At 41.0% G+C, this 21,222-nt stretch overlaps 1 protein-coding gene and 1 pseudogene across 6 annotated transcripts in view; both read left to right on the plus strand.

Moving 5' to 3' along the window:
• Positions 1-21,222, plus strand: part of ELAVL4 (ELAV like RNA binding protein 4) — a 143,513-nt gene that overhangs the window by 91,456 nt on the left and 30,835 nt on the right. For all 6 annotated transcript variants that reach the window (XM_004774503.3, XM_004774509.3, XM_004774504.2 and 3 more), the window contains one exon: positions 344-584. In XM_004774503.3, coding sequence (XP_004774560.1) covers positions 344-584 — 241 coding nt within the window. The remainder of the gene's footprint in view (positions 1-343; positions 585-21,222) is intronic.
• Positions 17,494-17,876, plus strand: LOC106003917 (annotated as a pseudogene).

The following is a 21,222-nucleotide window of genomic DNA, read 5'->3' on the forward strand; positions in this document are numbered from 1 at the left end:
ATTATAATTTGGTGTGGCTTAAGTATACATTTCTGAGAGTGATTGTGTAATGAAAACAGGAATTAGCTTTTCATTAACAAAATAATGGGAGAGTTCCCACTGCATTCTAGTCTGTGTTCAAAATCCATGGGCTGGCCTAAAAATAGCAAGGGGAGTTTAACATTTTGGTTAAAAACATGCTTCTAAATTGGCTGTGTTCACAACCCAGTCTCTTTTGCTCCATCTTGCTTTATCTTGTTCTCTTTCTTTTCAAAACATAAAATAAAATAAAATCTTGAAAGAGACTTTACTTGTGTCTTTAAATTTCATGAGGCTTATTTTTATTATTTTTATTTTTATTTAGATAATTAGCACCATGGAGCCACAGGTGTCAAATGGCCCGACATCCAATACAAGCAATGGACCCTCCAGCAACAATAGAAACTGTCCTTCTCCCATGCAGACAGGAGCAGCCACAGATGACAGCAAAACCAACCTCATAGTCAACTATTTACCCCAGAACATGACCCAGGAGGAATTCAGGAGTCTCTTTGGGAGCATTGGTGAAATAGAATCCTGCAAACTCGTGAGAGACAAAATTACAGGTATGCTCTTCTTCAATATTCAAGGCTTAGGCTTAGTAGCTGTGTTGTTCCATTAGATGTTCAGAACTTAGCAGAAATGCACACAGATGGTGAATGCCTCTGAGTGTCTACAGTGTGTATCCTGCATTCAAGGATGACATGGGTACACAGTCATAAACTCACCCATGCATGTACTCTACATAAAACCAGATTGCAGATTGGGAGGACTGGGAAGCAAATGAGGATGTTGGAACTTCCTTGAGCTTTCCTTTTTGTGAAATAACCCTTTGGTTTTGTCCCCTTTTATTCTGAATCAGCCACCCCTTCCCTTTGTTCTATAGTTCTCCGTTCTGCCCTCTGCCCTCCCTGTCCTCCACACTAGTTTTTATCTCTTCCTTTCTTCTCAAGCATTTGGTTTGTGTGTGTCCAGTGTTCTCCCATGTGTCTGAGACAGTGTTTTAAAGGGGGGCCATGGTGAGCTTTGGAAGGAGATCACAACAGTCCGTTGTCCCTGGGAAGAGATAGTCTCTAAGGAGAGCAGATTATTCTGGAATAAAACTACTCCACAGGAAGAAGGAAAAGCTTAATGAGGATCTGCAGTTGAGGTATTTTATTTCATATCGTTTGGTTTGGTTTTGAAGATACTCTTTGAGAAGGCAGAGACTTTTTACTGGAAAGTAAAACAATACCTGATCAACTTCAGTACTTGAAATTTTTAGCTTCTGATTTTTTTCCAAATCGACAACTATTTGTTGAGGACCTCATGTTTGCCAGACACTATAATTCTTTGTGGTAACGTTTCCGTGTAATCTTTTTGGAAGTGAGAATATTTCCTCAGATGACTGACAGCTACATCACAACAGCAATGCAGCCGCTGCGCAATGGCACTCTGCTCCCAAAATCATTCGCCCTCAGCTGAGTATTTGGCATTTTCCAGGACTGACTTTTGTATCCCTTTTGCTGGGCAGATTAGGTGACAAGTAACTGGCCTATCTTAGAAAAAGGAAATTCTGTCATTAAAATAGGAAGATTCATCGCCTTCATTTTCAGTAGGGGAATCTGTGTGTGTTACTCTATGTGTCCTCCAGTTCTGCTTCACGTGCAAATCTGTCTCCCAAATAAATTAAATTACTTTGCAAAATCATAAAACTAAAATGACTGTAGGAAATAAAAGTCACATAACCCTCCAAACATAATTTCCTCATCTATAAAGTTGGAAAAGAATATTGATCTCAAAGGGCTTAATTGTGAGGCTGAAATGAGAGACTAGATATATATAGGACCACCTAGCATGGTTCCTCGTGCCCAGTGGTCCCTCGGTAAATGGGAGACGTTATTATTACAGATACAGGTAGTAGGTTACAAGGAGAGCGGCTGAACAGAGACGTTTTACCAAGGTTTCCAAATAGGGCCAGGGCTTAGAGGATCTTATCTGAGTACGCTGGATCATCCATCCTTTAACAGAATTGCCTGCACTCTCAGAAAGCCAATGTTTAGATTTCTGAATAATCTTTATATAATAGGATGATAATTCAAACAAAATTAAAACCAGTTAACCATATGATTCTTCCTCCCACTCCTGTATAGAAAATGTATTTTTGGTGGAGCCTTACCTCCTAAATAGGGACTCTGCCAGCTATATTAGTGAATGTTATTAATCACCTTTTCAAAAGAATTCCCTTAGAACTGTAGTGAGATTTTTGAAAAGTACTGATTCATGGTGTTGTTCCTTGTTTTCTAAAGACACATGTTTAAACAAGCAGATTCCTTTACTGAAAGAATGCTAATTTGGTAGTTCACCGAGTGGATTTGAATAGGAGTGACAGCTTCGAAGACAGCCTTTAATTTGGTATACAAAACCAAAATTGTCAACTTTGGTTTGTTTAGCACCCTCTCCAGCACAAGCAGAGACATACAGTAGCATCTGAGCTTAAAGAAGAAGCTTATGGGTTGAAAGCAGAACGATAATTCAGGCATAAATTTATAATTATGCATTTTTAAAATTTCAGGCAAAAAAAATTTTTTTTTTATTTGCAGAGAACTTATGGGAACGAGGCAAGGAAATATAGAGAGACCAGAGATATTTGCCCTCATTTGGTAGCAGTGTTTAATAAAAGTAGAACTTGTGGTTGTAAAGAGCGCTTATTAAATTCTTCATTTACACTACCTAATTAATTCTAGCATTTTAAATTAACAGTGAAACTGGTCCCTGCTGTACCATTCCATAGATGCAGCATATTTCCTCCATCCACCAGTCGTTCAGGTTTAATTGACTACGCTAAAAGTCAGAGAAGGAGGGAGAGATAGGGCTGTGGGGAGGTGGGGAAGGAGTGAGAATCGCTCTAATGGAAGACCCTCTGAGGCCTACACTTGGTGGTAAGGGATAACACAGGCTGGGAGAGGTGAGGTGTAACGCCAGCCAAGTTGAAAGGCTGCTGCTGGTGGTTCAGAAGTCAGGGTGAATGACATCATAGGTATTTTTGTTGCCCTGATTTTTAACATCCCAGTCCCCACTTTTCCTCCAACACCTCCTACAGATCTCAATACATCTCGATCCTGTGAAGTTTACAAGGAGTTCTAAATATCTAGTGGGAGGAGTGGGGGGTGGGAAGTGGCGAAGAGATAAGAATTCAAGATTAAGATTTTCCAGCCCCAGCCACTCCCCAAGAGAATGGATTCCCTTAGAAGGTACCGGCTTGTCAAATTAAGAGAAAGAGAGACACTGAGAGGAAGAGGAGAGAGAGACTTGTTGTGGATGGTGTTGCATGTAGACTAGGTTCCCGCCTGGCTGTGGGTTATCAATGAATGCTCCATTTGAGAAGACATAGAGCGAATTTGGGCATGGACCTAAATGTTTGGTGCTGAGGACATGATTGCTATCATTTATAAAGTAGTTGGTCTCTGCTAGGTACTTGATAAGCACTGAACATACCTTATTTGATGTCACACCGAGAACAACCTCCATCTTCTTAGATGAGGATGCTGAAACTGTGTGAGGTCATGTAACTTCTCCCAGCAGCACAGGTATTACCAGGTGGTGGAGCTGGGGTTCACCCCCAGACTGCAAAAGCATGATCTTATGGGGAGGTACGAGCAGGATGCTCCTGCGGGTGTTGAGGGAAGACCCCTGCCTAAGCCTCACCCCATAACCCAGTGAAACACTGTGAGCGTCTGAGTAGCAGTTGCTGGCCACCCTCTGGAGATTCTACCTAATGCACCATGGCTTTCAACTAGACTCCTGTGTAGAACAGGAGGCAAAGATAACAATATTTATCATCCTCTGGGGATACAACTCAGCCTTCAGAGTAGAACCAAATTTACTGAAAGTGCCAGGTTTGAGATTCTGTTATAGTGCTTTTGGACATCTCTGTTACTTATCTTCTCAGAGATATTAGATTTTCTTTTTCCAATTGGGAAAGGACACTTATCAGGATAATCTAGGTATCAGGGAGAGAAAACATATCTCCCAAGTTGCTTTTGTGTGCAGCTGCAGACACATGGTGACACCGGAAGCTATGTTCTTCCTTTTTCTCCTGCATCCACCTGCAGGCTCTGCTACTGGAGAGAAAGGGAAGTGTGGTACGTAGTCCACAAGCTTCTGTGCAACCTAGAAACTCAGGCAAGAAAACGTCAAACTCCTGGTAGAAATTATGTTATTCCCATGAACTGTAGAGAACTGAATTCGTTTCTAATTTCTAATCCTGTTGCCTTTTTGGTGTTTTTTTTTTTTTTTTTAAGCTTGGAGATTGCATTACAGATGCTCAGTATTTTAGGGGAGGAAACATGGCTCAGGCAGGTTATAGTTAGGTGGCTCAGGGAATGTTTTAAAGCCAGCAGAGCTGGAATGCTAAATTACATTTTAATAATAATAATTTTTAATAATTTGCCATCACCCTCTTCAAAAGGAATAGAATAAGAAGGGAAAAAGTAACCAAAAAAAAAAAAAACCACAGATATTAATCAGTGTACAACAACAAACGGTTGGATCTACCTATCTAGATTGTATGATTATTTGCCTCATAGCGATCAAAAAGAATTATATTTTTTTACTTAATGTTACTCTTCATGTGCCCATGCAGTGTAGTTTTTTATCCATTTCAGGCAAGTGAGAGCTCTGCAGGGAGGGTTTTAAAGACAGAGTTGTTCAAACTGAACGTTATCCACGATAAAGCTGAATATATGGAGCAACCTGGGTATGGAACAGACTGTAAGGACTGTAGGTGGTTGATAAAAGGTGAGGTTTCTGTGTTAGCTGGAGCTACTGGGAGAGGTTTGAAAGATAGGGTTGGGATTTAGGTAGAGGGAAGGAAACCAGAGGTATAGCGCTAAAATTCCAGTCTAAGAACAAAAAACTTTTTTATTTTTTCATGCTTTGGACGCAGGAAATAGAGCTGGGACATACCTCTTTGGAAACAGCGATCTAAGATAAAGCAGCATTGCCAGATGAAGTTAAGCATATCAAAGAATGAAGCCGGTTAAAGTTGCATCCCAACAGGCAAAGAACATTTCCTAAACCTCACCTTTAGCCAATTCTTTTATTTTTCTTTTCTTTCTAACACATGTCTTTGGCTTAATTAATGTTATCATTCAGTGGAAAAAGCAGAACAAAGCAAAAGGACCCTTCACTACTGTGGACATCAGGGTGAATAATGCTTTGCACTACTTTTATATCTGGAATCACAACTCTGGTTAAAGGAACCAACTCAGTTTTGATTTGTGACACGGGGTAACTTCTGTTCTTTTTCAGATTTGTGAAAATGCTATTAATCCCATGTGTCCCTCTCCGTAGGTGACACGTAGAACATGGACTACAGCAGTGAGGGGTGGGAAGGTGTGTTAGGGCACCAACACACGCAATGCATTGCATGGAATACATTCTCTTGGGTTGAAGATGGAAAGGAGAGTGAGGGCTGCGGATTGCTTTAGGTTACCTCATATAATTTCAAGGAACTGGACAGACTTATAGGACAGTATGGGAATTTGATTGACTTATTTACTTATTTGATTGACTTGATTTACTTCTGAGGTAACTTTATAAAACAATAAAAAACCCTGAAAAATTCTAAAATATGGAAGTTCTTTTAATTCACTCCTAAAATTTGAATTCAACCCTAAAGTGAGTTATTGGCATACTTTCTTACATCACCTAGCAAAGACAAATAAAAATTTGCATTTGGAAGCAGCTTTTTTATGTTCGTGTGTGCCTTATGTGTGTTCTGGGCACTATATTTGATGCTTTACACATAGTGGCTCATTTAAATAGTAAATTGAAATTTCTTGGAGACTCATGATAATAGCTAGTGTCTATTGTGCACTTACTGTATGCTAAGCATTGTGCTGAGATCGGTAGATGGAATTTCATGTAGTCCTCAAGACAGTTATTTCACAGATGAAAAAACTTGGATTTAGGAATGATTAAGTAATTAGTCCAAGGTGACTTAGCTTCCAAGAAGAGGAGTTGGGACTTGAACCCAGGTCTGTCTGACAAATTATGAGATGTCCAATTTATAGTTTATCTCTGGCATTTTCTCTGAAATTACTCAACTGACTTCTCCCCTTTACAGACCAACTCAGCTTTTGTTACTTAGGGAATGAAAACTTTTAGTTCAGGGAAAACCTAATTAGAGTTCAAAATCTTTCGTTTTGGAAAAGAGTATACTATGCATTAAAAAAATAATAAGTACTAGTGTTTTTTTTTTTAATTAAGCAGATCACTGCTTACCTGAACGAGGAAGAACAGACTTAGAGTGGCTTTTAACTTCAGATTTTCTTTCTTCACAAAATACTCTTCACTGTGTTCACCTTTTCTTTCTTTTGCAAGCCCTGTATTAAAATTGATGCTGCCTTAAAGTTAAGCATAGTTAAAACCCAACCTCAATTATGCATAATCCAAGAAAATCCCAAGATATTGATTAGCTAAATGAACTTTTTTATATGCACATCAGAGGAATATCCATTAGTGATGGGAAGGGTAGAGGAAATAGTAGCATTTATCAGCACATTTTGTTGCTGACTTGGAAAATGTGCTTGGTACAGTGCAATGTGTCTCTTGAATTCAGAGGAAGATCAGGCAGATTTACATCTGTCATTTAATTTATCATCTCCCTGCAGTCTTCTTATATGTATTCCACAAAGAAGAATGAAAGAATTTTGATTTGATGACTTGGGGAAGGAAAAGGATTATTGTTGGGGTGAATGGAAAACAGTTATGGAGAAGATTTGGCAGCCTAGTGGGGTTACACAATGGGAGAATAGGGGTCTCTCTTAGTAAGGGGAACTTGGAAAATGTCAGAATGTTAAGCGCAGACAGTAAACCATGTAATTATTGTGGCTCTTACACGCCCATCAGAGGCAATCAGAGACCTCCCATCCTTTCTAATTAGGATAAGTTGGCAAAGTGGAACTGTGAGGTTTAGAATTTGTACAGGTACATTCTGCTTCTTTCTACATAATTCTTTTCCCAGGGTGGCAGTAGTCAGGATTACGGACCAGGTATGGTTTCCTTTTGCCCCCTGGCTGTCTTCCCCTTCATCTTCCTTTCCATATCAGATGGTTCTGCCCTCCTTCCAAACTCAGATAACCATAGGAAAGTATTCTCATATCCCAGGAGAGTTGTCTCAAAGGACTTTTTACCTAGGATGTGAATCAGGCCTGGGTATTTTAAGGATTTTCTATTTCTGTACTTTAGCTGACTATTTGGTTCGTAGGACCAATTCCCTGTTCACCCAGCCTCCTCTCCTTCCCCCAGTACATACATAGACACACCCCACACACATTCCCTCCCTCCATCCTTTCCCCCCGCTTCTCTGTGTGACCTGGCTGATTGAGACTAGGAACTAAGGAAGAAGGTAATGTCAAGCTGAAATTTCCACACATTATCTAAAAATGTAATTCATCAGCTTCAGGGTAGGAGGAAAGTGCTTTCTGAAATGTGTTAATGGGAAATTCATTTTTTTTCTTGTCTTCTGGGAGGTGTGGCAGGGTGATTTCTCTTTTCAGTCTGCCTTCCCCCACCCCATTCCACATCTCCCTTACTGCTCTTAACTGATGAACTCTGTATCTGTCTTTATTCCTTGTAAGAACTAAAGATCTTTAAGTTGCCTTTTTATTTTTTCTACCGTCCCCAAATTGAGTTTTGATGGAAGAAGATATTTCTAGTTTGGAGAGAAGATAAACTTCAGATGGAGACCATATATTTATATAAGGCTTTTACATTTGTAAAACATTTTCAATCAGCCAACAGTATTTATTTAGTGTCTGTGCTCTCAGACCAAATAAATGTTATTCCCTTTCCCTCTCTTCTCTTAAATTCTGTATCAGGGCCTGTGAGGAAGCCAGAGAGGATAAGGCCTAGTTTGTGCCCAAATGTTGCTGCTAGAAGGGCAGTGATGGGGGAAGTCAGGACAAATTATGGGGCCCTGCGGCAGCCTACAGCTCTGGAAGGGGCTGGGATGCACATCACTCATCACTGCACATCCACCTTTGCTGTTTTATGGAGGGTTTTGTTTTGTTTTGTTTTGTTTTGTTTTGTTTTTCACCAAGGCCCAAACTCACCCTCCCTGAACTTGGCTATTAATTTATTAGCACAGGAAGATTCATAACAATACAGTGAAGTTGAAGTTTTGATGGAATGCCTGCTATGTGTCAGCTACAGGGTTAGGCATATTATTCTATGTCTTTTGAAGCTTTATGTTAGTTATAGATGATCAGTGGTATTACCCCCATTTTATAGATAAGGAAGCCAAGACTTAGAATCTGTTAGCTGGAGAGTGGGGTTAGATCTGTCTGACTGAAAGTCTATGGTCTTTTATCTTATCACTCTGCCTCTGGTGAATGAATATGAAGACATCAGCTATGAGTGTTCAAAGAAGAAAAAAAATGACAGTGGGCTGGGGATCTCGGAACAAGTGTCAAGTAGGAGTGAGCCTTGATCCTGGTAGAGAGTAGGTTGTGGGAGACCAGTCCATGAAGAGGAAGAGCTGAGCCAAGTTTCAGAGACCTCTTCAAGGGGTAGTGAATAGAACAGCCAGGACTATTCTGTGGGTAAGTGTAAGTGCCCCTTTTGTGCTGATGAAATAACTGAAGCTCACATAGGGTTTAAGTATGTTAAGTAAGTTATCCAAGGTCACAGCTAATAAGTGGTGGAGCTGAGATTTGAACCCAAGTTTGTCAGACTCCAAAGTCTGTGTTTTTCTACTTTACTAATAAATAAGCTGACCTAACACAGAAGGAAGTGGACAATTTGCAGACTCCCCATGGTGTCTATGATTTGAGAACCACCGTTTATCTTGCTGAGGTCAGGTACATGTTCTCTCAGTGACTGTTTTCACCTCCTTCAGTTTCTAGCTGACCTCTGAGTTTGGATTTCTGCTTGGCCCTTGTTTTGTGGTTGTATGTCTGGTGATCTGTGAGGTCCCATTACCATTAAGTGGATACAGCTACTTAGGGTAATTACTCTAATTCCTGTGGCTGCTAATGGAATTTCTTATCACAAACATCTTGAATCAGATTAAGTCATTTTATTGGTGGTATGGCATAAAATGTACACTTAATAATCCCCGATATTTGCCATTTGTGTTTGTTTTCAAAGGCTTTTACTTTTAGTACTTCTCTGACCCTTTTGAAATAGCCAATATGGATAATGTCTCTACTTACAAGGCCAATGCAGCCCAAGGAAGACTTGAGTCAAGAGCACTTGGCTTCTTATTTTCCTCTCTCTTTCTTTTTTCCTTTTTTCTTTTCTTTGCTTGGTGCCTGTCCTGCCCCCTCTTTTTGCCTTTTTATTTACTTACATGCCATTTGATTGTAAAAGAATTTGAATTGGCTTTATAAGATAATATGGAGAAGAGCTAGAATTAAAATAGCCATGGATTTTTTTTTTTTTTAAAGCAAGGTAGAGCGAAATATGTGTAGAATGAATGGAGAACCAGAAGGAAAATTAAATTAAACATGGCTAGGGTACTTGTCCGAGAAGTAACATACCACCTAGCCCAAGTTTTCCTGAGATCAAGGAAATATAGATGGTGACATCCTTGATCCCATTGTTAAGTGTAAGCAGGATCCCAGCCCTCGCCTCCCCTGCCCAGATCCCAGCCGCGCCCTCTTTCCCCCACACTCACAGTTAGCCCACAGAAACCTCTGTGGAGACACTTGCCAGCTGTATATAATACAGGGTGGGATATGAAGTCTGAAATCACATACATAGTTTTCCCTTCCTCATCTTTCTTGCTTGAACCCATGTTGGATTGATTGACATTTTCTTTTTTTCTGACCAGGGCAGGCAGTGACAGAGAGAAGTGGTCTGAGTGGAGTACCTGTTTTCACTGTTTTCATAAATTATGCGCCAAAGGGGGTGTTCTGAATTGGGCTTCCGTTCTTGCTGCCCTGAACTGAGGTATAACCAGCTTCTGGTTTTCTTCAGTCTTCCCCGTTGGGTCAAACCCTGAGTCTAGACACATCGGCACTTCAGGGCTCTGCTTCCATCTCCCTGGTAAGGGTTGGTACAGTCATTTCTGGCAGGTTCCCCATTGCCCTGGACTCTGAGCTGGATAGCAAACAGGAGAATCAAACATTCCTTTCACTTCCCGGGTCCTGATCTTGCAAACTGGAAGTGGTCCTCAGCCCTTTTCTCTTCCCAGTGCCACTTGCTCTCAGTGGAACCTTCCCAATGAGACAGACCACACTCTAAGTACAAAAGAAAGCAAACACTACCCCAGTGTGCCACACTCCCCAAAACACACACACACACCACAAATGCTTCCTTGTCAGAAATAACAGACATAGTACAGTGAACTAACCAGCAGACAGACATCAGTGGAAGTCCTACACCATCCCACAGGTCGCTCATGCACACGCTGAATAGGTATGTGCCTGGTTTTGAGTTAGTCACTCTGTCCCTGTGGACCTCCATTTTCTCACCACACAGTAAGAAGACAGATCCTTTCCTTACCTTCTTTGCATGGTACTTGGCATTCAAACCATCTGACACAGGTGGGGGTACTTATAAACTGAAGCAGTCTATAAATGGGAGAGGACACTTGTGTCTCACAAGCCCTCCGTCTTCTCACCAAGTGCCTACCCCAGGGCCAACAGATGGAGAAGGAGAGAAGGAAGGAAAAGTAGATATATTCCTGGTTCAGTTCTCAGTTATGTAATTCCAAGGAGGAAGTAGGAGATACCATATGAGAAGGCAGCAGAGTGGAATGGGACCTCACCTTTATTAAGCACCGCTGGATGCCAGTTGCTTTATGTTTGTTAGCTCATTTAATCCTGACCACAATCCCAAGAGGTAAGAGCAGCCCTGTTCTTGAGATGAGGAAACCAAAGCTCATGTTGTTTGAAGTGACTGACCACACTGCCTGTGTACCCATGTCTATCTGACCACATGCTGCTGCCAGTGGTATCAGGAGACCTTCACAGAGAGGGCTCCTCGAGTTCTTGCTGTTTCATCCTGAATCTTGCTTGTGGCTGTGTAGGATGTATTCCAGCAAACCTCCAAAATAGCTGCAGTAATAATGAACAACAGTTTTCTGGTTCTGGAAGATTGTATATGAAAGCCTTCAGTTCAATATTTTGAAAATGCCAGGATGATTTCTAAGATTCTTTTTAAAATCAAGCCACCTTTCTGAGTGGCAACATGATAAAATGGAAGATTACACCAAGTTCTCATTCTAGCTATATGACTTTCGGTGGATCGAATCGTTCCGTGCCTAAGATTGTTGCGCATAAAATGGAGATAATAACACTGGCACTTTCCACCTTACTGTGTGTCGACACGAGATGAGCTGCTAATGTGTTGGTAAGCCTTTAAAATGCTATACCAATTCAGGATATTACTATGGTCACCTAGAAGATAGGATGTTGTAAGCAGGGGATTTAGGAGGGTAAAGCAAATACTAAGCCCCTTGGGATAAGCTAGTTTTGCTCTCTAGTCTGCTTTCCAGATGTTTTGTTCTGTTATCTACATGCATCTCAACAAAAGCTGATTAACTCTCTCAGACATCAGTGTCTAACTGTTATTAATGCTCAAGCTGATCAAATTACAATGCCACAGATCCTACTTGTGCTGTTAATATTAGATTTTGGATTCCGGTCTATAATGAATGATTTTTCCTCCGTGCATTGGAAAAATTGGTTAGCAGGGTTCATAAGAAAGTTTAATTAGCAGGCTGTTTGTGAAAATAGTGGTTGTGAGTCATCACTCAGAATGAACTAACATTTCTCAGGACTGAATTTGTTCTTCTGTTCCTTGAACAGCCACATAGGATCCTTGTGTTTAGGAAGCTGGTGTCTGCATGCTGCCCACTTGAACTGCCCGTGAAATAAACTAATAACAAAAACAGCCCATTTTAAATCCCAGAGAGGAAGAGGAGGTGTAGGGTATTTGTGTACTTGTGTATTTGTGCGTGTGTGTGTGTGTGTCTTCCCAGGGAATGTCATGCACCTACTGTAATCTGGAACTGTGCTAGGCAGGATAGCCCAGTAATGAAGAGCGACACCGCTTGTGTTAGCATCCCGGCCTTACTACTTACTAGCTGTGTAATAGGCAAATTCTTACCCTCTCTGTGCTTCAGTTTTCTCATTTGTAAAATAGGGAGATTGATAGGATTATTTTGATTATCAGTACATACAAAATACTTAGAACAACACCTGGTGTGTGGTGATTTAATTCATACAGCCGTGCTGTAAGGTGTAATAAAAATTAACCCTATTTTACAGGTGAGGGAACAGGCTCAGAAAAGTTATGTAACTTGTCCAAGGTCACACAACTTCCAAGTGTCAGAGCAAGATTGAACCCATATTTGTTGGTCTGTCTCCTCATCTGCAGTACTATATCGGCTCCCAGGGTCATGTGCCTAGTTAGTTAAGCATAGATAACATGCAGGTGTGCTCCTGTATGTGTACATCCATACATGTGTGCTCCTGCTTGGGTGTCCATGAGCCACATGCAATTATGTTTTGTTTTATCCTTGGGTCTTTGGTTCTCTGCATGAAACTCCTCGAGTGACTTCGTGCTGACCACTGATACATCATGAGCTGGAGATCAGACCTGTATGACTTGTACCAACATGAAACTATGTCTTCAAATGTCTGATCACCTCCCCGCTATGTGTCTCTGTCCTGTGTCTAGATTATCCCAGAGACGAGTCTGTGTGATGTCTTCTAAGAAACGAAATCATAAGCTGTTACAGCGAAAAGAGACTTTAGAAGTGCTCTGTGGCTTGGTTTCCTTTTTTTCTGTGAGCCCCTCTGGTATCTCAGGAACTATAGCTCAGACCATGGGCCCAGAACCCCCAACTCAGGGTAATTATATCCTGAGGCAGTATTCATTCCTGTTTCAAAGAGTAATGGTTATTTGGGAATCTCTTCTGAAACTCTTTCCCAAAGATGTTTAATAGATGATTTTTTTACAGAGAAAGACATGACAAGAGAGGGAACACAAGTGGGGGGAGTGGAAGAGGGAGAAGCAGGCTCCCCTCTGAGCAGGGAGCCCGATGCAGGGCTCAATCCCAGGACCCTGAGATCATGACCTGAGCTAAAGGCAGATACTTAATGACTGAGCCACCCAGGCACCCCCATAAGATTTTTTTTTTTTTTGAAGAGGTTTCGTGACCAAATGAGATTGGGGGAATGGAAGTGAACCAAGTTAAAACGGGGTTTCTTTTTATCACTACTTCTTTGAGTCTGTGCTAATGTGCATTATAAATCTTAAAAGGAATGGTATAACATATAACCTTTCCCTTGGAACATTTACTCTCCAGCATTTTATGGACTTCTGTTCTAAGCCAGGAGGGAGGGATGGAGTTCCATTAGGGATAAGTTTGCAGGTAGGAGGGAAGGGGGCAATTTGGGACAGTTCTACATGATGACCTCATTTCTTTTGTTAAGAAAGAGCTGGGGTCCTCTTCTGTACATGGGTGGGCAAATGGAGCCCTTGGTGTCCTAGAAAAGTCTTACTAGCTCCCAAGAGAAACCGAAGGTGGTGCCAGATGGATCCATCTCTTCAGCACCAACGCAGCCCCATCACGCATTAGGCATTTTTTGCGAAAGTCACTGAATACTGAGCATGTTCTGGGCACGATTTAAATCTTGAGTTCATTTGGTTTTCTGACTGTCAGGGTGAAATTTCATTTTCTATTGCCCAAAAGAGCTGAGCCATAGAAGGTGTTTACCTTTTGTAATTCTCACACACATTCCCGGGCATGCCTTCATTTTCACCTCTCTCGGGTACTCGACTCAGGGTAAGGAGGCTGGTCACACTGCCACAGTATAGCCATTCCCTGATGAGCCTTTAGCTTTAAAAAGAAAAAAAAATCAAAGAAGATGACTTCGCTCCTTAATTCTTACTTTACAGGCCCATTTCTGCACGAGTCCTTTGTTTTTGGTTTTTATTTCTTGATTTTGGTCTTATTATTTATCTGAAAACTGAATAGTAAGGAAAAGGGAAAATGCGCTTTTCTTTCTTGTTTCTTTTCTTATTCATGGATCTGGGGAATTTCTCTTTTAACATTTGTTGGAACTGAACACGGTCATGAGCTTCCTGTCTGGCACTTTACTATCAGTGAACTCCTTGATAATAGGGATGGGGTACTCATCTCTGCATTTCACAAGCTCTTAATGGTAAGTCCAAGGCCAGAGAGCCCCAAGCCCATTTCAGAAATGACATACCAATAAAGATCCTCAAAGTCCTCTCCAGCTCACATTTGACATACTGGCTTCTCTCTGCACAGACAAGTTATTTATCTCCTTCATCGAGAGCCATGAATTTTCTTTTACTTTGGATAGAGGCAGTTTTAATAAATTTATATTCAGTTAATATTTATGAAGCATCTACCTGTGCCAGGCCCTCTCACATACTTTATCTCATGTAATCTAAATCCCAACATGATATCAGGAGCCTCCACACATGCTTTATACAAATAGTGTCTGATGGGAGTTTTGGAAGCTGTTGTCTTTAGTGTTAAACAGCACTTCCTTTCACCCACAGACGTTTCACCCACAGACAGTCTCATTTTGCCCAAAGGCTAATTATAGAGTATGTAATTAGTACTAACCTGATAACTTTTTCTACCTCTTCTTCCTTTGTTGCTAGACCGTTGTCTAACATTGGCTGCATTTCTGGAATCACCTGTGGGTGCACATCCCTTCTGGGTGGCAAGTCTTGTCTGTCTGACATCCAGACCTTTTGTTTTATGTGAGAGCAAGCCAACGAAAAATTAAGAATTCTGGTTCATTTCTCTGGCTAGCTGGGAGTTTGCCAAAATCCTCCTCTTTTTGTTTCAACCCTCATTAAAAATATGTTTAAATGTTTGACTATTCTTTCCTGCCTGTAAGAATATTCTGCACATAATGTAATTGAATGCTGCTTCGATTAAGAACTTTTCACTGCCCCAGGGTCATCAGTCTGAACACTTCTCTTTGTGTGATAGATGCTGAGTGTGAGGTGGTTGTCACTGAGGTTTCTATTATCCCTGGCACATTCCCTATTTTTTCCTTTCAGCTTTTTTTTTTAAATGAAGTACTTGATACTGGCTTTTTATCTTATGAATTGCCTTTCTTTCCTGAACAGACAGAAGAAAAATAGGTTCAGATTAGTTTCATTTTGTTATTTATTGAGGTTTATTATTGAAATATATATTTGAAGATCTGTCACTTGGAGCAACTTATTTTATAGGACAAACCAAAAGAGGTTAAAAAAAAAATCCTTTGAGAATTTGTTGGTTGGCTTTCTTTTTGGAATAATGTAATTTTGTAACCGGTCCTTCTTGTTTTGGGAACTGCTGGGAATCATTGTATATACTTTGTGCGTTTCCATGTGCCTTACCCTGGTAACAGAGGCTTTGTTTCACCTTTACTTTAACAGTTTGGTTCTGTATATACTTGTGCATTTGCATGTGCCTACCCCAGTAATAGAGGCTTTGTTTCACCTCTACTTAAACAGTTTGGTTTGTGTTGTCTCTGAAATCGGGAAACTCTATTAAAAGTCTCTATGGACTTTGGAGCCAGAAGAACTTGTGTCTTGGGATCTGAGGCCTCTGGACATTGGTCTTTTTTATTGTAAATGGCAGTCATAATGCCAACTTGTAGGATTGTTTTGGGGGTAGATGAGATGTTAGACATGAAGGACTCAGCTAGAACTTGAATGTTCTCATCAAAAGTATGAGTAAGTAAATAAATGTATACATATATCAAATCATCACAATGTATACTTTAAATATCCTACAATCTTATTTGTCAATTATACCTCAATAAAGCAGTACATTGATTGGCACATGGTAAACACTCAAAAAATAAATTGAAAAAAAATTTCTTTTTTTAAGAGAGAGAGTGGGGAGGGACGGAGGGAGAGGGAGAGAGAATCTCAAGCAGGTTCCATACCCAGAGCAGAGTCGATGCAGGGCTCAAACCATGACCCTGAGATCATGACCTGAGCCAAAATCCAGAGTCAGACACTTAATTAACTGAGCCATTCATTTGCCCCCCAAAATAACTATTTTTGTTCCCATTTATTCACTTTTTGAATTTGTTGACTTATTCATCCATTCTACAGAGATTTATTGAAAGCCTACTATGTGCCGCACATTGGTCATACCAAGATTAGTAAGATTCACGTTCTTGCCCTTAAGGGATTTAGGGTCCACTAAGAAATGCATTCAGTTCAGCAAGCTTATATTGAATGCCCACTATGGGACAAGTGCTTTGTTCATTGCCATTTTGATGCCCCATGATGAGCTCTCAGCTTCTGGGTAAATTACATCTACTTAGGAAGCCAGAATGTAACCTCTAGAGATAACCTAGTACTGGTTCAGTGTAATTTTAAATACTTTGGGAATTCAAAATAAGGACTTCTGGGTCCTGTCGTTTTCAATAGTGTTTGTCATTGGCAGAAAGCAGACACACTCAAAATTTCAGATGCCTAAATGATTCCTGAATCTGTGCCAGAGGTCTAGGGGGGGATGTCATATATACATCTGAGCACAGATTCAACTTGGAAGCAGTATTGACAATTCAGGTTGGTATCAACAATCAGCAGCCTCCTGCAAGTAATGGCTGTAAACCAAGGGGCAGGTCTCTCTCCTTGAGGAACAGATGTTCATGCTGCCCTCTCCTGCTATAATGCCCCTCTCTGTCTATTGTGAGGCTATCTCTTATCAATCTTTTTGAATTCATCTCAAAAAGCCCTCTCTCCTTCTAACTGACATAACACTGAACCATACCCTACTGTCATTATTGATTCATAGGTCTGACTTTCCTACTAGACCACGAACACCTTGCTTCTTCCTTGGTCTTCAGTTTTAGAATCTATCGTACAGACGTGAAGATGATTGATACTAAAGTCCTTTCTAAGACTGTCATTCTGTGATGTACCAGATCTAGGCACAACCAGGTTAGAAGTGGGAATGGGATACTTTGAAGGTATATATTGGAATTAAGTGGAAAGAATGAGGACTTGGAGATAATACTAGAAAACTCAGATGCTCTCAAAGTCTCAGGCACACTGTGCCATGCATGTCCAGCTGGTGTGATTAGCATACAGATGAGCACATATTCAAGAAGCCAGGGCACAGCAAAAAAGTACACAGGCTCTGGAATCAAATGGGTCTGGCTGCTATTCTGTGGCCAAATAACTTTGGGTATGTTATTTCTATTTTGTGGGGCTCAGTTTCCCCTTCTATAAAGTAAGGATAAAGATACCTGCTTCACAGTTTTTGAAGATTTAAATAATGATGTATGTAAAGTGTTTAGCCTATACTAGGTGCCTAATAATTATTCTCTATTCTTTTTATTTCCTCAGTTAGAAATCAGGATAAACTGAAACCAGTTGGGAGTGTTGGGTCTAAAATAAATATAATTTAGCTCTTTTCCGGCTGACACCAAGTAGCACAGAGGCAGAGACCTCAAGATTTGGCCCCACGCATAACCCACTGCCATGGCCAAGGAAGGCATTGCTGCTGGAAGTGTTGTGGTAATACTGCTTTCCAAGAGCTGTTGAAGACTGCCTTCATCCATGATGGCCTAGCAGATGGAATTCACAAAGCTGCCAAAGCTTTAGACAAACTCCAAGCCCATCTTGGTGGCCTTGCATCCAACTGTGATGAGCCTATGTCTGTCAAGTTGGTGTAGCCCCTTGTCCTGAACACTAAATCCACCTAATGAAGGTTGATGGCAACAAGAAAGTAGGGGAATGGGTAGACCTCTGGGAAACTGATGGGAAAACCCTGAAAAGTGTTTGGTTGCAGTTGTTTGGTGGTTAAGAACTATGGTGAAGAGTTTCAGGCCAAGGATATCACTAAGGAATACTTCAAGAAATGATTAAATGAGAAACTTGGTTCTTGTTCCTCAAATAAATAAGTAAGATATAACTTAGAATCTTTCAATCTTACCATTGGAAGGGATCAGTCCATCTTGCTGACTGCTGCCACATCCCCTGATAGAACATTGATCTGCTCTCTCTTTGCATACCTCTAGTCATGGGGCCCTTACCAGCTCCCAAGGCAACCACACCTTATAAATCAGCATTAGAAAGTTCTTCCTTAATACCACCAATACATGCATGGAGCACTGGCTATGGTGCATAAACAATAAATCTTGGAACACTGAAAAAATAAATTAAATTTTTTAAAAAGTTCTTCCTTTTATCAAGGCAGAAATCTACTCCCTAACTTTCTTTTCTGATGTTTGTTCTCTCCCATGGGGCACCACATGGCAAATTTACCCCTGCCGTCCCATGACAGCCCTTCCAATATTAGAATTGGCTCTGAGCATCTCTAGAGTCTTCTCTCCTTCAAACTAAAGACTGAAGGTCATTCAGATGTGTCTCATGGGCTTGGTTCCTCTGGACATGGATAAGACCCGGGTAAAGGGTTTGTTGCTCTTTCTGGTTGCTTTCTGTTTGGTATATGAGAGTTTGAATTGGTTAAGAGGTTGTAAATGTGAATGGAGAGATAATATTCATCCATTCAGCCAACAGACATTTACTGGGTATCCAAGAATGTCATGGACCCTTTGATAGGTCCTGGGGGCACAGAGATGAATAAAATATCGTCTTGACCTCAAGTAGCCTCCAATCTAGTAAGGAACAGAGTCACATAAAGAGATGGTTTCAAAAAGATGTTTTAGTAAGAGTATTTACCTGATCTGCAAAGCTATGGAGTGGGGGTTGAGTGTTTTCATACATGTATTATTCGACAGCATCATAGAACCAGTCTGAAAGAATCAGGGCTACTCTTTTCCTCTTTTTAGGCCTTTAACAAGTGGAGTGGTATGTTACCTTCACATTCACTTGTTTCATTGCTCCATCATGCCATGCACGCTCCTGCCTCAGGGCCTTTGCACAGATTTCCTCTGCCTGTGATGCCCTTCCCTCAGATGGGGGGACTAGCTGATTCCTCTCCCTCAGGTCTCTGCTCTCATGTCACCTATTAAAAAGTTGCAATCCCATCCCCTATACTGTCTTCCCCCTTCTGTGCTTTATTTCCTCCCAAGAACTCACCATCATCTGACAAACTTTATATTTTATTTATGTTTCTTGTCTTTCTCCATCACCCCCAATCAGAATATACATTCAGTGATGGCAGAAAACAAGTATTTTTGTTCTCTGCTGTAATCTCAGTAAATGGAACTATGTCTGGCACATAATAGGTGCTCAATAAATACCTGTAGGGTAATATGCAGTGCTTGGATTCAGCCCTCAGATTGGAAGCTCATCCCTTGATGGGAAAATCCTATCAAAATCTCCTGGGTTTTTTTTTTTCAAAGCTGAACTCAAATACCCCCCCCCAACCTCCCCGCAAAAAGCCTTCTGTATTCTGCTCAGTCAGAATCAGTCTGCATTTCCTCTCTGTTCCTGTATATAGTTATTTTTAAATTTTTAAAAATATTTTACATATTTATTTGAGAGAGAGAGAGAGAGCATGAGAGAGAAAGAGAGAGAGCATGAGCAGGGGGAAGAGGCAGAGGGAGAGGGAGAAGCAGACTCCCTGCTGAGCAAGGAGCCTGATGTGGGGCTCAGTCCCAGGACCCTGGGATCATGACCTGAGCCAAAGGCAGTCACTTAACTGACTGAACCACCCAGGAGCCCCTGTATATAATTTTAAAAGAAGTATCTCTGATACATGTATTATTTTTGCTGAACTAAAATTAATTCTTATATCCATCTTTGCATTCTACATATCAAGTCCCCTGAAGTCAGGAACAATTTCTTGGTCATTTGGGGGCCCACTCATAGTACCCAGCATGTTTTAGGTGCCTGTTATATATGGAATTTGTGTGCCTGCTGCGTATCATGTGGTCCAATATAAAAGTAAAGCATCAGAAACATTCTCTACCTTTAAGAAGTTTGGGGCTTCACTGAGGGGATAGCATTCTCATAGACAATAGTAGAAGGCAGTATTTAATGGGAGTGTGGGAGCAAAAAGATAAGGAACCAACATCTATTGAGCATCTTTTATATGCCAGGCACTTTGCATGCATTATCACTTTTAATCTTCCCAGTAACTCCATGAAAAAGTAATATTAAGTTCATTTTACAAATGAGATGACTGCAGCAGAAAGGGACAAAGTAGGAATGCTGATTTGGAGGAAGGAAAGAAATAGTGTATACAAAGGAATTCTAAGAACTTTCCTATCAGAGTTTCCCTTCCTTGTTACTATGGATTAGGATGTGTAGCTTTCTCAGAAACCAAGGTGTAGGGAGGTTAATTTAAGTGAGTTAGCCAAGGCCACAGAGCAAAAAGCTGAAACTACATTTCTTACATCATTACAGTTCTGTATCAAGTCCCCAGATGTTGCCAACGATGCTGGTAGAGGGACCACACTTAGAGTACCAGGACTTTAAACCATACTTAGTTTGAGGCATTTGTGTGAACTACCGAAAGAAAAATACTCTGACTTGTTGTCTCCCCTAACTCTGAACTTGCAGAAGAAAAGCCAGGACTCCGGTTGCCCAGCACTGTGTAAACACCGCAGAGGTGGGATGGGTGGGAACAGAGCTGTGAATGCTCCAGCATCTCAGAATATCCCCAGTCAGTGCTAAGAACGGGAAGAGACTCCAGCGTAGAGTGTATTCATCCCCCTGAGTGCTTACCTGATCCTGGACACTGCCGTGCCTTTTCACGTGCCTTTTTTCCCTGTGGGGAAAAAAGCAAGAGCTAAGTCACACAGAACTGGACTTATTCAAATCCTAGCCACGGACCCTACTTGCTGGTTACTTCACATGTCTGAGCCCATTTTCCTTATCTGCACGTTGGGCCCCATGGCACCCATTTCACACAGGATTAAATTAGGAAGCATTATTAGGCCACTTAGCATGGTGCCTGGCACAAGGTGAACCCTGAATAGATGGTTGCTGCTGTTGGTCTGTGTGTTAACATTGTTAGCCCTCACAGCGATGCTAAGATTGTGAGGATAAGGGATTACCCAGGGTTTTCAGATGAAAGAAGAGGCTGATAGAGTTTAAATGACTTAACCAACGTTATAGGGCAAGTATAGTTTACACACACACACACACACACACCACATATCAGTGTGTGTAGTAATAGCTGCGGGCCTCTCTGACCCTTTGGGTGTGTTCAGGTAGATTTTGAGGCATCCAACAACAGGGAAAGTCATCTCAGGACTGGCAGGGAGGGAGTCCTGGGATTTAGAGTTGGCTGGTGTT

This window comes from Mustela putorius, unplaced genomic scaffold (genome assembly GCF_011764305.1).
Source record: "Mustela putorius furo isolate JIRA1106 unplaced genomic scaffold, ASM1176430v1.1 tig00003853_pilon_pilon_pilon, whole genome shotgun sequence".
NCBI classification, from domain to species: domain Eukaryota; kingdom Metazoa; phylum Chordata; class Mammalia; order Carnivora; family Mustelidae; genus Mustela; species Mustela putorius.